At 31.3% G+C, this 15,654-nt stretch overlaps 3 protein-coding genes across 10 annotated transcripts; 2 read left to right on the top strand and 1 right to left on the bottom strand.

Annotated features, from left to right (window-relative positions):
• Positions 1 to 445: 445 nt before the first annotated feature.
• LOC140747758 (uncharacterized) lies at positions 446 to 4,678 on the top strand. 2 transcript variants are annotated; one of them, XM_073080350.1, is made up of 4 exons: positions 446 to 630; positions 893 to 1,321; positions 3,651 to 3,807; positions 4,162 to 4,678. In XM_073080350.1, the coding sequence occupies exons 1-4, from the start codon at positions 555 to 557 to the stop codon at positions 4,394 to 4,396; spliced, it is 897 nt and encodes a 298-aa protein (XP_072936451.1). In that variant the 5' UTR covers positions 446 to 554; the 3' UTR covers positions 4,397 to 4,678. The 2 variants fall into 2 exon arrangements, with proteins under 2 accessions (XP_072936451.1, XP_072936453.1); XM_073080352.1 differs by lacking the exon at positions 3,651 to 3,807 and having other exon boundaries at positions 447 to 630; positions 4,162 to 4,305.
• Positions 4,679 to 5,579: 901 nt separating this feature from the next.
• Positions 5,580 to 8,768, top strand: LOC140747759 (uncharacterized). Of its 5 annotated transcripts, none has more exons than XM_073080357.1 (5): positions 5,580 to 6,035; positions 6,672 to 6,698; positions 6,929 to 7,013; positions 8,092 to 8,443; positions 8,524 to 8,768. In XM_073080357.1, the coding sequence occupies exons 3-5, from the start codon at positions 6,943 to 6,945 to the stop codon at positions 8,725 to 8,727; spliced, it is 627 nt and encodes a 208-aa protein (XP_072936458.1). In that variant the 5' UTR covers positions 5,580 to 6,035; positions 6,672 to 6,698; positions 6,929 to 6,942; the 3' UTR covers positions 8,728 to 8,768. The 5 variants fall into 5 exon arrangements, with proteins under 5 accessions (XP_072936458.1, XP_072936457.1, XP_072936456.1 ...); XM_073080356.1 differs by having other exon boundaries at positions 5,580 to 6,253; XM_073080355.1 differs by having other exon boundaries at positions 5,580 to 6,257.
• Positions 8,769 to 10,321: 1,553 nt separating this feature from the next.
• On the bottom strand, positions 10,322 to 15,016 carry Caper (RNA-binding protein 39-like protein Caper). Of its 3 annotated transcripts, XM_073080348.1 has the most exons (10): positions 14,857 to 15,012; positions 14,553 to 14,607; positions 12,967 to 13,015; positions 12,758 to 12,815; positions 12,414 to 12,493; positions 11,695 to 12,235; positions 11,349 to 11,615; positions 11,060 to 11,275; positions 10,833 to 10,957; positions 10,322 to 10,734 (listed from the first exon to the last, which is right to left on the bottom strand). In XM_073080348.1, the coding sequence occupies exons 4-10, from the start codon at positions 12,758 to 12,760 to the stop codon at positions 10,446 to 10,448; spliced, it is 1,521 nt and encodes a 506-aa protein (XP_072936449.1). In that variant the 5' UTR covers positions 12,761 to 12,815; positions 12,967 to 13,015; positions 14,553 to 14,607; positions 14,857 to 15,012; the 3' UTR covers positions 10,322 to 10,445. The 3 variants fall into 3 exon arrangements, with proteins under 3 accessions (XP_072936449.1, XP_072936448.1, XP_072936450.1); XM_073080347.1 differs by lacking the exons at positions 12,758 to 12,815; positions 12,967 to 13,015 and having other exon boundaries at positions 14,857 to 15,016; XM_073080349.1 differs by lacking the exons at positions 12,967 to 13,015; positions 14,857 to 15,012 and having other exon boundaries at positions 14,553 to 14,569.
• Between the last annotated feature and the right edge of the window lie 638 nt (positions 15,017 to 15,654).

Here is a 15,654-nt window from a genome sequence, read left to right as displayed (position 1 = left end):
AATGATTCTTTTCATTATTTATTACATAGACTGCTGAAAATGTTACTGTGAATGTGTGTACTTGTAACTTATGACGTCAACAAAAATTGTTTACGAAACTTCTGTTGATTAATAATGATTTATAGATTTATGAAAGCAGAACACAAATAAAGAGTGTAGTACCTATAAACTAATGGAGTAGTGTACCTATAAACTAATGGTGATGGTGATGGCCGTCAATTATTTAAATGGTCGACGCCACAGTAGGTCCTATTCGCTTGCTATTCTGAAAATAAAAAGACGAAAGAAATGTTTTGCATTTTTGTTTCTGTATAAACTAAATTCTTTAATATTTTGCCATTTAAAAATGTAATAGCAATAGACAAAATTCCTATTTTTGGTTTCTGAGATCGATTCGTAATATCGATTAAAATCGGTACTTATATCAAAGTAATCGATTTTGGATTTCCATCCAATCTCTAGTTAAGATAACACGATTGGCAATTTTGTTTTGGCATTTCTCAAAGGTGTATTTTGTTCTTGTTATTGAATGAATTTACTGATTAGATTTGACCATGTTTAAAGTAAACGTCCATGCAAATTCTAACTGCAATATTTATTTCAAAAAATATTTGGTGAATGTGTATTCAGGTAAGATACGTCATAGCTGGTTTTATGGAAATTTCCTTTGTTAATAATTATACTATGCATTGGCTAATAGACGGCTAACTGTATTACTTGATCCCGTTAGAAATATGTCTTATTTGTTCTCCGTTAGAATTCCTGTTCTTACGTTTCCAAATAAGCTATGATATTTGATAAAAACTCTCATGTTTAAACAAAGTAATATTAAGATGTATGGTATATGCAGAGCAAAATTACGTTAACTTTTATTTATATTTGTTTTTATTAGGTGATAATCATGGACTTAGGAAAGTTATTCACAACACGACAGCATATAAGTATCCACAAGTTGCTGCTCTAAAATTGCCCACCAATGTTGTGGACATTAATTCCTCCGAAATGGGAAGATTTTCCCCATTACGAGAAAGAGATATCTCCGGGCCTGTGATCAATAGTTATGCTGTGAAACAAAGTTTTCCTAAAATTGACATAACAGTGCAGGCTGACCCTCATGTTAATAAATATGACTGTCGTGGAGCAGTTAGCCTGTCTTCATCCATGCAGAGTAATGTACCGAGCCCTTTCTCTGGGAATCATACACATCTTAACATGCCCGGATCACAATGGGGCCAGGGATATAAATATCTCTCTGATCACTTGCACAATGCTCATTATTTAACATTGAGGAATGAGTATCGGGCGAGAACATTCAATAATGGTATGTAAAATGCAATCTTTAAATATAAGAAGCCACTAATGCTGCTAACAACATCAACTAGTTATAGGAACATACATATATGCATGTTTTGGCATCACAATATTCAATAATAAATCTCTATCTTATTAAATACAATATTAATCCTTTACCTATGACCCTTTATCATAATGAACCACTTACTATATTTTTGTTGCCAAATAGAAAATCATTTTGCTGCTTAAATTCTGAAAAAAAAACAAATGTTCTCCTACTACCCAAATGAGTTAAAAATATGAGTAGTTATCTTATATAAAATTCTCGTGTCACAATGTTAGTTACCGTACTCTTCCGAAATGGCTTTACCGATTTTCACCAAATTTTATATGCATATTCAGTAGGTCTGAGAATGGGCTGCTATCTATTTTTCATACCCCTCAGTGATAGTTGTTCACCCTTAACATTTTTTTTATTTATATGGAAACACAACATTTGCTGGGTCAGCTAGATCATTTATTACTTCACGGCCCACTTATAGTGAGACTGATTGTAGACCTGCAGTTGTCCAAAAGTGATTGGTTCAGAAAGGCTGCATCAAATTTCTCAATACTGCTTGAATTAATTAATTTTAATGGCAAATTGACCAACACTGTTCACTTTCATTAAAACTGTATAAGACCAATCTTACTTTACTTAATTTAATACCATGTAGGAGGTTTTAAGCAAGTAAGTTAGTAGAATTTGAGAAATTTCTTTTTTGAAAATCAATAAGTGCTATATGCTGTTAACCATCCTTCCAATGTCATTGTTATTTTAAATATTTTATCATCATGTCGTACATATCAAAGAAATAATGCAAATACTATACTTAAGTCTTTTTTTTATAAATCAATTTATACCTGCTATGGGTGTTTTTAAAGTCTGACTCGTAGTCTTAACACCCCTTAGCATAAGAGAGAAAAAAATCTAAAAGGATAACTTTTTTTTGCTTTTTTCGCGGACTTTATTTCTAATTTAGGCATTAGGTATTCTCGACGATGTCTTTTTTTGCCGACCCATTTGTATTAAGGACCTGTGGAACCAGTCACTTATCAAAGCTATAGCGGCGGCCATAATACCCTTTACATATTTGAAATAATATGATATAAACTTGGAAGTCTCAATAGCTAAGACACTACTTTTAAATATGTATAGGTAAATCATACAAGATTCTTAAAAAAATCTGTTTAAAGTTTTATACACAACCATGGAATTAAGTTGTATTTGTTGATTCTATAAATTAAGATGAGCAAACAAAAGGTTAATCACAGTGGAACTGTTTGTTCTACAAAGATAAGGCGGTCATTGCCATTGCTCTGAAATGTATCATTGAATGTACCTACTTGAAATAAAAGTTTTCGTGTTATCATCTTATCATAGATCATAATATATTACATGGTATTCACAAATCAACCATATCAGTTGTGGGGTATTTGCTGGTGTTCAGTCTTTGAAAACTGTGATACTTTTTACCTCTTTCTACTAATTGTGCTTGTAAAACATTCAATCCTTGATTACACTGATATTTGCTATATCGATTCTTAACATTACTGAAGAGCTTGAACTTGTCTGGAGCAAAAAGTATGTAATAGATGAATTTGGTTCTGATCATATCTGAGATGGGGTACAACTATTTGTTTGGAGTTGTAAATTCTTAATCTCTCTTCCGATTCGATATGCATGCGTTATTGCATACAGTTTAAATTATTATTTCTAAATTAACAGATATATTATTCTATGTGCGATTGTGGGCCAATACAAATTACTATAGATTGGTAGGTTACCAATACAAATTACTATAGATTGGTAGGTTATTAAAACAAATTAGTGCCTAACTTAAATAATTTATTCGTCGTCCTCCTGTGGAAATAAGTTAGTATAAAAAAAATATTGGTAGAAAAAAGTGCGGCCAAGATAAGGTTGCCTCTCCTAAAATCTGCTGCCCTGGGTTTCAGCCTACTCAGCCTATTAGTAAATCTGGCACTGATCTTATTGCTACATAAAATGTATGCTGATGTAATATTCTTTTGGGACACCAGTTTAAAAGGGTTATGATATTTAATTTTACACTTAATTCACAATGCGAAAGTTGCAGTGTTTATTTTCTTTATTGTCGCTAGTCCGATATCCCAATCCAACGATATTGACGACGCGATATTGCAATCCACGATCCACTAGGATCGTGGATTGCAATATCGCGTCATGTCAGTGGGTCTGCAATTGAGAAAAACGAAATCTAAACTGCGTGTCGTATGCATTTGTGACATATTTATAACGATTCAAATATTGTTGGTTTAACTTTTTCAAAGCATAGCTGTTGGAACAAGAAACATGAGCACAGACGCTAACCCTCCATTAACTGCCAAAGATAAACTCAAAAATGCCGTTAAAGAGTATGGTTCGACAGTAATAGTATTTCATATTACTATTTCACTTCTCTCACTTGGAGGATTTTATGCTCTTGTATCTAGGTATGTTTAGTGTTGTATATGTTTAATAACATAGTAACAAATCTATTTCAAACAAATCATTGCATACACTAACCAGTACTGGTTGTACTTATAATATTGTGCATGCTTATAGCTTATTAACTTTGTATAGCTTGTTAACAGTGTGTTTTGTGTAATTTGTTAGATATGTCGCTTTTTTAAATTGATAAAAAAATCAAAACATTTAACTTTAAAGAGTAGGTAACACTTTTTTTAATATCTCGTTTTAGAACGTCGTATTTATTTGCTATGCCAACTTTTATATTTTTGTTAGCTCAAAATAAACTTTTTAGATATAATATTTTTAATTAAAATGTAATTTTAATTGTATTTCAGCGGAGTAGACGTGGTGGCGATCTTAAAATATTTCAATGTTGGCGAAGGAACAGTATCAAATATAGCTACATCTAATGCTGGGACATTTGTCATAGCATATGCAGTACATAAAGTCTTCGCTCCATTGAGGGTAGTTGTAACTTTATCAGCTACGCCATTTATAGTGAGATATTTGAGACGTATTGGTATATTAAAGGGTAATGTAAGTGGTGGTGGTGGTGGTAGAAGTACATAAATAATATAAGTATACACATTATTTTTTATTAGATTTATTATATAGAAGGTCTTCATGATTATTTAACATTTGAGTAAGTTTATTATGTACTTACCATATAGTATTTTATTATTATTGAAGTGTGTATATTTCATTTACCGTATATTATAATAAATCGCTATTTTTATATAAATATCTTACTCCTCATCTGTATCCCACTTATTCGTATTATTTCTCTTTGAAAAAACAGCCAAACATTAATAAATTTCTTCAATAGTCGATCCTACTTTGTTTTTTATTTTTTTTTCATAGACAGCATTTTATTCATGTCAAATACCTGCGTCGTTTAATAATCATAACAATTAAAAAAAAAACAAATTAATTCGTTTTTTCAAAGTGTTCAAAAGTTCTTACCTATCAAGTTTATTGTCCGATGACGATACATCTTTATAATAAATATCATTGATATTATCGTCCATGATAAAAAATATTAACTTCTTCATTATTATTCGTTATTCTAATTGAAAAATTAACGTTATGTTGATGTTATAATAAACGAGCAAACTTAATGGAACACTGCGGCATTTTTTTCAAGCATTTAATCATTCACAAGTGCGAAATGACTCTTCCGAAACTGTACATGCAACAATTATGCAATGGCAATGGTATTAGACGCTTGCTTAATCCATGAATGTTTTTTTCAAATAAATTTGTTTATATACCATAAAACAGCCTATTTTGGTTGAACAAATAAATCTGTGAATCCGACTTTAGATTTTAGACATTTTTAGTGTTAAATAGGCCTTGGGAATAGTTGCAAAGATACTTCTAGACCTCATCAAAAATGAGATCTTTTTAAAAATTTGGTCAACTTTACTTTTAACTTACCTTTTTGATTTTAAACTCTTCCTGTCCTTTTACCTCCCCCATAAAAATCTATATTAATTTATATAACTCGATCACGAAAATTATATAACTTTTATACACATCTAAAATAGATTACACCAAAAACATCAATGTAATAAAAATATTTCTTATTTCCTTTTTTTCCTGTTTTTTTTTATTTCGTCATATCTATGAGTTACGTAATAATAATTTTACAATAAACTATTTAGAAAATTGAAGTTTTATTTTTATTTTATGTTCCTATAACTTAATTAATATAAAAGAAACGTGGTAATAACTTAGCCAAATATTTTAACTAGTTTATATAGTTAATCTTATATATAAAATTCTCGTGTCACAATGTTAGTTACCGTACTCTTCCGAAATGGCTTTACCGATTTTCACCAAATTTTATATGCATATTTAGTAGGTTTGAGAATCGGCTACTATCTATTTTTCATACTCTTAAGTGATAAGGGTTGTTCACCCTTAACTTTTTTTTTATATGGCAACAACGTTTGTCGGATCAGCTAGTGAATACATATTTACTTTTTCTAAATAGCGGGGGCTTTTAGAGGCTTATACTCGAAAACGAAGTGATTTAAATTTTGTATAATAGTTAAGGACATTCTTGTTATGTGGTCTCAATGTTATCTATGGACCCAGGACCGACCTCATCCATAGACTGAAACATCTACATATCGAGCTGTTAAACTGTAGGTAAGCCACGAAGAACGTAGTACCTGTACGACCTTGTTTGACGTATAATATATATGTAAATATAGTTTTGGTTATTTGTAAATTTGTGTTCTTTTGCGTATTTTAATGTAGTTTTGATTATTACATGTATGTGTACAACATACAGAGAGTAAAGTACAATATCATTAATCACATACGTAATGTATCATAAGTATATGTAATTATATATCCTTATATCAATTATATTATAGTTATACAAAAACGGTCTAAAGTGCCGAGACTCAAAGGCCATAGGTAGGTAGGTATAAGTAAATTAATGTCTTTGTCCGATACAATCCGAGTAGATACTGAACTATTGATTGTAGTCCTTGAGAAACGATTGACCCTGTGCTTTAAATCAGTAACTTATTAGGTGTTAGATTAGTATGATGTTCAGTTTATTTTTATTTGGTATTCGTTTGTAGTACACTTAATGATATTCTTTATTTAATGTACTATCTATATAATTTACATTCCATACCACAACAATGCCATACATACATTATAGTAATCTAATCATTAACGTACCTACCTTTATAATTATGTTGCGTCGCTTTAGTCGCATATTAATGTACAACTTTGTATTATTATTCCTGTGGTATGGTAGTTTTCTCGATCCGACTTGAAAATGTTATTTTTAAATCAAATAATTTAAGAATTTTAATAATTACAGATTCTGTCAATTTTCTGGCCTTTTCGAGTAAGTATTATTTTAATCGCTTTTTTAAATATTAATATTGATAATAATAATAATAATAATAATTAATCCCACAACGCATTAAATACCTACGTTTTTTTTATTGAAAATCACTTAAGTTATTTTTTTTATCTAGCCAGTGTTACTGAAAACGTTTAAAAATTATACAAATACGGTAATTTATAACTTTATAAGTGCTTTGTAACGCTGAATTTTTACTGTAATGATTTTAGTTAAGTCTATAAACATGGAAAATACGGTATATCAGAACGCTGAGGAAGAGCTGCAGACTTCTGTAATATCTGATATTGCCAAATGGTAAGTAAGCTGCATTGTATAAATTCATCCTTCTTCCATACCTACATCGAAGTTTCCCATCGTATGTATAATGTATGAATTCCATTCTACTTCGCAAACCATGTGTAGGAAACGTGGTTATATGTAGGTATTTGTTACAAATACCTTTAGCGGCCACGCATACCTAATTGCCAATAATTTATAATAAAGAACTTTATTACAGTCTCTATTGTTTAATATCAAAATAATTTGAAATACTGAGCTGAGTTATTATTATTATAACAAGATAAATGTTTTTTTTATTAATTCATAGAATATTAAGATTGATAATAATTAGGTAGCTACTTACAGAAGACCATCGAAAATTCTGAATAGGCGCAGACTGAACTACTTTATTTTATCTCATTAATTCTGGTTACTACGAGTTTAATAAAAGCAGTATAAGATTGTGCCTAACAGAGATACCAAACGACGTCAATAACATTATAAAAAAGATAAGAAAATGTTTCATAATGTTAGCCCCCTACCAAGTTTCTTTGTTTACGTATTGATAGTGTCGAGTATAGTTAAATGGTTATTACTTTGTTCTGTAACTCGGCTTGAACTTAACATACCTATCTGTATTGCATTGGATTAACTACTTTAAAATTAAAAATCTGTAGTCATGTTAAATCAAAGTTTGTCGTTCCAATTAGTTATCGGCTCGTTATTTATTTTAAGTGTTGTTTGCGAAAATTGGTGAGTACCTATAAGTAGAAAATAAGTAAGTAATTTAAGTATTATCTTATTTCATGGGTAATAATACTGATGCATTATAACGAAATATATTAAGTACTCATTTACATAACATGAATGTTTGTATTTAACTTAAATATCTTGTACTATATTATTATTATTTTTTGTTTCGGGGCGATTCATAAGGCGGTATGTAATAGTTATTTTTACTTTTATATGTTTGGAAGGGCAAAGTTGTGAATAATAGAAATAAAATTAAGCTACCAATCAAATCAAATTAAAAGTTCTTTTAATCGTGATTCTTTACCTATTGATGTTTTCCTTTAGTTTCCAGATTATTAATAAACAATTTTTATTCCAACAGTAATGTATCGGCTCCGGAGGGCCGATATTTATTTGACTTCACCAAAAACGATGACGTTAATGATTGGCAAGAACAGTCCGATACAGTGCGCAGCGTAGGAATGTCCAAAGCAGCAGTAGTGTTGCATCAAAACACGGAATACAGAAGAGCTATATTTTTTGTATTGTTGAATCCTCAACTTAATGGAGCTGGATTTGCTGGTATACGCGCAATCAGGACTTATGACTTGACGGGATATTCATGTTTACAAATACGTTGTCGGGCACAAGGACAATACAATGGTTATAAAGTAGTTTTAAGGCACAAAGGATTGAATGATGAACCTAACTATTCATTCGAACAATATTTTCAGGTACCTACAAAAATTAAAGATATAATAAAGAGTAATTACAGGATGGTGCTTTATATTGATAAAAAAACATTTCGTTTCAGGGACCTAAAGACGAATTTGCAGTTCGCACTTTGCCTCTATCGGAATTTAAAGCATACTACAGAGGAAAACGACATAATAATAACACTACACTTGATATATCTCAAATTACTAGTATAGGTATTCAGATGTACGGTGGAGTTTATCAACCAGTTAAACAAAAAGGTCCAGCAACTTTAGAAATAGATTGGATAAAAGCTATCTAAGTCTACATAGTGATACGTTTTTTAATAAATTAAGATTTCTACATATTTTCGTTTTAATTAACTTCTACTCAATATGACTCATGAGCAATGGGTGACTATAGTGAAGATATTGATCAAACTGTTGTTTGCAAGAATTTCTATAAGCGATGAAGTTCACAAATAATTTTAAAGTATCTGTGATATTTTTAACATATTTTCATGTTCGACCACTTGATTGAAAACGCTCCAGATTGGCTGAAGCTAAAGTAAAGAAGAAGTTATTAAATGTATATTAAGCTATAGCTAAATAACTATCAATGTTTCTTTTTGGAAGAATATGTAAATATCGTTATTGTGGCTATGTAATTACCTAACATTGGTAAATATATGGTGACGTCACGTGCTATAATACGAGACTTCACGTGACCAACTGCTTTCGCGCGACGTTCCGCTTAACGTAGTTAAATGTTTTTTACTAAACAATAACCGTTATTTCGAAAAAAGGACAATGACAAGGGGTTCATTAAACATATGTAGATAATAAAACACTTTCTAAGGTGGTTATCCCTTCGTTTTTCGACTCCGGCGGCACCACCACCACCTATTACTGCCTAATAACAGCAGTCTGCAGTACTAAACGCTGCTGTCTTATGGTTTGAAGGGTGTGTGTTTCGGCTTAGTCCTGAGTGGTACCGGTGCAACTGTGATCGACCTCAGGTAGAAATAACAAATCCTACTTGATGTTGATTACAGATGTCCATGGGCAGCAGTAGCCACTTACCATCAGGTGGACTGCATGCTCGTCTGCTACTCCTATATTATAATGTACATTAATAAAAATACGTTCCCAACAATTGTCAAATACCCTATTGACAGATTGATTTTTAGTGATAGAAAAAAACCCGACTTACTATGGACTGGTAGAATCTCAGGATAAAATGATCTGTTTGTTTACTAAAGAGTTTATGTAGTTTTTTCTACCGAAAACATAATGTAACATAATTTGTTCATATAAAATTTTAAGGAAACGGGAACTGGACATGTTAATACGTATTAGGGCGTACGCTAAAACTTGCGCGGGTGCAAAAGTTTTTTTTCCTTTCCGATGGCCTGGGAACCGTTGCCGGCGCCCATTGCAACCCGCGGAATATATAGACAGAACAGACTTCGAAAGAAAAGTATTATACTACCGCTCCAGTCGCTGTTAAAGGCAAAATATTTTTTTGGGTTTGATACGTATATAGGTAGCGTTAATTTTTTAAGTTTGCCTAAATTACAAGAACTGGAACTATAATTATGGATTTAGCGAAAATGTTGAAAGGACTTCATCAGAACATCAAAAACACACACACAAAAACTGCATCAGATTAAAAAAAATCTATTTGTAATGGAACTAGTTCATTTAAAAAAACGCTATTATTTCACAATTGCAGTATCGCATATACAGATCAAATTTTGAGAAGCAGCTTTTGTAGTTATCTAAGATGTCATATAAATAATTTAGCAATGAATTATTAGTCATATTGCTTTGCGTCCTCATCTTTCGATTTGGAAATGGCAAACTAACATATTTCGTGTATAAAGTGCTTCTAGTTGAGTAATAGAAATAATAAAATAATTATCATATTTTTTATTGGCTTAAATTAAGAAAATTACTAGACATTCTAGATTAACAATTCACCCAAATTTGAAACACTAAAAGTGCTGTCAGTAAATGCATTTGTATTATTTATCATATTTCATCTTTGTCGCGTTGGTAGTAGCAATGTAAGTGCAGTCATCGCATCAGGGAATAAGGAATGGTAGTTGACAAGTGGGACGTATGCCGCAGTGATCACTCTCCCAGCAAACCACCGCCCATGCAAAGAATTTACAGATGCGACAGCAGTAGCTATCGTTGGGCATTTACAATACACGTTTCCTTGTGGTGACGCTTTATCTACATACACGTGTAAAACACCGCCGTGTTTATTGCATTCACTTATAACATCATCTCTAATTTCAATATCCCAGCTTGGATTAGTTTCTCTGCAAACAAAATAATGAATATTATACACAAAAATATAAATTATTTGATAGAATCAATATTATTTTTAATATTGTTTATTCATACTAGGTATACTTACGTGGCTGGATCGAACATATTATTCAACATAAAACATTGGGTAGCAATTGGTGGTGCAACTTGTGGTTGCGGTGTAATTAATGTTGAACCAGATCCCATTAACACTGAAGCTGCAGCTGGTGGAATCTTGAAAATAAAAATAACATGAGTTAATGATATAATATTTTTTGTTACATAAATTTTACTTAATATGTCATAAAATGTGCAATAATATTAAGAATCACTTACTTGTAATCCAGTGCCTTCAGCAAGTTTAAACATAAGTTGTAGCCGACCAGTCGCTCCCAGGTCCACTCCAGCTCTATCTAGTTCATCAGCATCAAAACGAGTACTGGCACTCCCATCAGTGCGTTCTGTTACATTGCCCACTTTCATTGGTCTTCCAGCTAGTTCAAACCCGTTTAATTGTTCCATAGCTTTTTTCGCATCTGCTGCATGGTGGAACTATAAGAAAGCGTTAGTAAAATTTAGTTTAAGAATTTTAATGAAAATCTAAGTAGAAAAAAAGTTAACTTACCGTAAGAAAACCATAGCCTTTACTCTTTCCTGATTCTGGATCTGTCATGAGTTGAATATGATCAATTTTACCGAAGGGCTCAAAAATTCCTCGTAACATGTCTTCAGTGATATTGAAATGTAATGAACCAACATACAACCTTGTTGGGCCATTGCTGGTCTTCGGTGCAAGGTTCGGTAATGTGTTTCCAACTCTGTTTTTTTCTGCTTGAGTATGTTGAACTATAATTGGAACACCTAGTAACTTTTGTCCAGTCAATCCTAAGGCCTGTAAAACAAGATTGTTGGTTAAAAAATAGTCTGAATTAAACTAAATAACACTACCATGTAATAAAATGAATACTAACCAGTGGTACTGATTCAGCATCTTTAAATTCAATATAGGCAATTCCTTTGAAACGTCGTGTTTTATTACAAGTAATTAGTCTTACATCCCTAACTTTACCTACTGAAGAAAAAAATTCTTCTAAATCCTTAGCTCTAATTCTTTGTGATAATTGCATACAAAATACTGTTCGCAAGTCCCTTTCTTCTGGGGGCAACTCTTCTAACTTTGGTTCAACCCCACGTGATTTGGATCTATATTCTTTTCTGGATTCTTTTTCCCCACTCTTCTCTCTCTTGTTGGAGTGACCGTCACGGCTCCTTTCCCGGTCCCGACTACGTTCTCTCTCTTTATCCTTGCTTCCCCCTCGCCTCTTTTCCCTATCTCTTTCACGTTCCCTATCACGGTCCTTATCACGGTCCTTGTCCCTGTGACCGCGTTCCTTCTCTCTATCACGGCGATCTCTATCCTTGTCACGATCCCTATCTCTTTTATCATCCTTATCCTTTGAACGTCGTGAGTCCCTGTCACGTGATCTTCTCTTGTCTCTTGATCGGCTTCTCCTAAAAAATGGATATTAATTTAATAATGACAAGTAAAATAAATAGTTATGATAGTAGTATGATAATTGCAACCAGGCTCCAATCCACTTTTTGTCTTTTTTTTTTCTCCACAGACTACTGCTCAAGCACCACAATGTATGTATTGCAGTAACATAATAAAAAAAAAAAAGTTGGTTACCTTCGACTGCTCTCTCTGTCCTTGTCCCTGTGCTTATCAGGATACTTGTCGGATCGATGCTTTGAAGAGGACGTGTTATCCTGTCACACAAAGCACAAGGTAGAAGCAGCGCCACAGCAACACGCCGAGTGAATAAATAAAAATGCATTAGTTTACTTGTATTAATTGTATGGCAAGCATTTGTGCTATCTCATCAATGGAGACAATGAGAAATGATCATTGATGAGAGTACACAAATGACGGTTTATTACTTTTCCTATACTACTGCTGACACTTAAGAACACTGTCGATTGTGGTTCATCCGACTTGCCGTTGCTGATCTTGGTTCCCTGGTCTACACTTACCATTCATTAAACGACTGACTAAGGATGTACACAGCGCTAACATCACACAGGGATACTTCTGCAAAAGATTTACCACCCATCAGCGCATCATGTTTTACAAACACTGACTTTAATATTTCATTTTTCACTAGAAATATTTTTTTTTTAGATTTAACAATGAATTAAAATTTAGAAAATTAAGTAAAAAAATTAAGTATAGTGGTGGATACCTCTTATTGTTCAGGTCGGTGAAGTATGCTGGACTATTACCACAAAGTTCTATAAATACAAGAAATGATTCTCAAATGAAATTTTGTTCTAAAATTCCAACCATAAAACTATTCAAAGATGTAATGTGGATACAATCATTTTTTACAACTTTTCAATATAATTTTTGAAAAAAGATATGCTTTAATACATCTGTAAATAGTTTTCCTACAAAATCACAAATACATACATTCAGTTATGTATACATAGGTTATTTATCAATTTTCTTCCTGTATTATTTTGTGTATTGGATAATATCTATACAGCGGAAAACCCATATCCAAATAAAATATGTTAAGCGTCTACTACAATTGCATTTCTAAGTATTTTGATTGTTCTTAAAAAAAATGGATGTGTAATTTGTATGTTTCATACATTAATTAAACCTTAACTAAACAAATGTTCAACAATAAGCCATTGCTTTTAATACCAACTACATGTAGAGTCATAAAGACTGTATCCCACTTAACATGAAGTTGTTGATTAATATTACCAGTTTTCAAATAACATTCGGAAACTGTTAGTTCAAGAAGTCTTATATGATCTATCAACACCTTTTCTCTGGGTGTATTGTTTGTAGATTTGTAAACTTTTTTATAAATCTATTTTAATGGATAAGATAAGTTAAGACATTTTTTAAAATTCTGATAGAAGTGTTGTGATGCTCATTGCACTACAATTACTCACACCTCAAGTCCACTTAAATATAGAAATTAACTAGCATAAAAGTAAATAATTGATTAGTTAAGGTTTAATTACTTTAAATAGATTTTTAACAATTGACTATAAATTTTTAGTTTTTAACAAAATGGGCCCTGAATCTTTGAGTATTTTGACTATTGTTTATTCTTTCAGATTTAGCCACACACACAGTTGAAAAATTTAACCTGCATATACACTCTGTGGTGGTGACATTTGCTTACAGGTGAATGTATGCCTATAGAAGTGTTACTTCATAAACAATGTTAACATTATTTTTATAATTACTTACTATTTTTAGTAAAAAGTATATGATTTTTTCTCAAGTCGCATATGTGTATTTTTATAAAAAAAATCACTAGGGCTACAAAAAATATTTTAGCACTAATGACACTTTCACTTTAATATAAAATGGATAAATGGTTTTCAACTGCTTCGATATTCATATACATGAAATTATGAGTACAAAGTTACATATCAAATATTATTTGTTGCTATGTATATATACTTATGATTTGACTATGGATAGATATAGATATTAGGTAACAAAGGTTACAATTTAATTTGATCAGACTGATTGCATGTGTTATTAACGTTTAGGTGTTGATGTTATAGATGAATAGTTGACACTATGTACAAGGAATTACATTAAAATTAATTACAGACCTAAACAATAATTGACATATTACTATAAAAGGATTTGTGTACAGGAAAAGCACGTTTTTGGTTATAAGGGCATGAAATTTTAATACAAATTGTTATGGAAATATATAAACCGTAATACATTGTACATCTTATGTCTAAGTTTCAAAATTAAAATGACTATTACATACGAGTAGTAATTACTTACCGATTTATTATATGGAGCTTCAAGCATTGCCTCTACATCGAAATCTTCAGCCATCCTGTATTCAAAACAAAGTAAAGTAGGTTTATTTCACTGACTTATTACTACTTGTATACGATTTGTAATACTAAACTAATTTCATACTAACTTTGTAATAGTATTACTAAAATGTTCAGAAATACCACGATTTTGGAGTCGAAATTTATTAGCAAGCTATTCAAAATGGCGCACAAGTCTGAGTTACAATCAATTCTGTACAAGTTAATATGACTAATTTTATGATACAATAAGTGGAATTTTGCTTTACCTGATTTATATTAGTGAGAGTTATATTTAGAGTGTAATGTCTAAGGTTTCCTCTGGATTATAATATTAACAAACTATTTTTCCTTCGACCGAAATTTCAATTTCATGGAATTCGATCGACGCTGGAGTGCGGGGTGAAACCTGAGGCGGGAGCGGGGGCATTGTTGATTGTCTATGCACAATGAATGAACGAAATGAAATAATTTATCTAATGTTGCCAGTAAAATATGAATTATGACCTTATTGACAAATATTTTAATTTCATTTTATTGAGAAACACCTAAGCTCTAGTACTGGTGATATTTTTATAATGTGATAATTTTATTAAATTAAAATCTATATCTGCGGACCAAAGAGTATAGTAACCTATACAGGTGAATCTCCATAAAGTGCACATATTGAAACAGGTAAAATTAAACCGCATTTTGTCGACAAAAAAAATATAAAAAAAATTAAAAAAAAATTTTTTTTGGGTTTTACGACCTTTTGAATTATTTTTTGGGAATTGTGCACCTGAAGTAAATAAATCGCTATAAATTTTAAACTAAGAGGGTTATCAGGTTCAAACAAAAATAACAATGATTGCCAATGATAGGCCGTACTGATCCATGAAAAAAAAAAAACAAAAAAAAATCATCAAAAAAAAATATACTTAAGTTAGAGGCATGCTTTTTTTAGTGTTTGAAAGCTAATACGACGTAGAATTACATTAAATAATAAAAATAAAATAAAAAGCCTAGATTATTTTGAGGAAATTCACGATTACTGAAATTTAACCTAAAAAAATTGCTTTCTTCAC

The sequence above is a fragment of the Epargyreus clarus genome, unplaced genomic scaffold, assembly GCF_041222505.1.
Source record: "Epargyreus clarus isolate Ecla_fem2 unplaced genomic scaffold, WU_Ecla_fem_2.2 ptg000015l, whole genome shotgun sequence".
Taxonomy (NCBI): domain Eukaryota; kingdom Metazoa; phylum Arthropoda; class Insecta; order Lepidoptera; family Hesperiidae; genus Epargyreus; species Epargyreus clarus.
Note: the sequence above shows the minus strand (reverse complement) of the source record. Positions and strands in the feature narration are given on the sequence as shown.

Coding starts and splice junctions, on each gene's coding strand:
- LOC140747758 (XM_073080350.1), top strand. CDS start 555: ATGTTTAAAGTAAACGTCCATGCAAATTCTAACTGCAATATTTATTTC. Junction 631..892: donor TTTGGTGAATGTGTATTCAG/GTAAGATACGTC, acceptor TGTTTTTATTAG/GTGATAATCATGGACTTAGG. Junction 1,322..3,650: donor GGCGAGAACATTCAATAATG/GTATGTAAAATG, acceptor TTCAAAGCATAG/CTGTTGGAACAAGAAACATG.
- Caper (XM_073080347.1), bottom strand. CDS start 14,606: ATGGCTGAAGATTTCGATGTAGAGGCAATGCTTGAAGCTCCATATAAT. Junction 11,616..11,694: donor ATGCTGAATCAGTACCACTG/GTTAGTATTCAT, acceptor CTTGTTTTACAG/GCCTTAGGATTGACTGGACA. Junction 10,958..11,059: donor CTGAAGGCACTGGATTACAA/GTAAGTGATTCT, acceptor TTTATTTTCAAG/ATTCCACCAGCTGCAGCTTC.
- LOC140747759 (XM_073080353.1), top strand. CDS start 6,599: ATGGTAGTTTTCTCGATCCGACTTGAAAATGTTATTTTTAAATCAAAT. Junction 6,699..6,928: donor CAATTTTCTGGCCTTTTCGA/GTAAGTATTATT, acceptor TAATGATTTTAG/TTAAGTCTATAAACATGGAA. Junction 8,444..8,523: donor CATTCGAACAATATTTTCAG/GTACCTACAAAA, acceptor ATTTCGTTTCAG/GGACCTAAAGACGAATTTGC.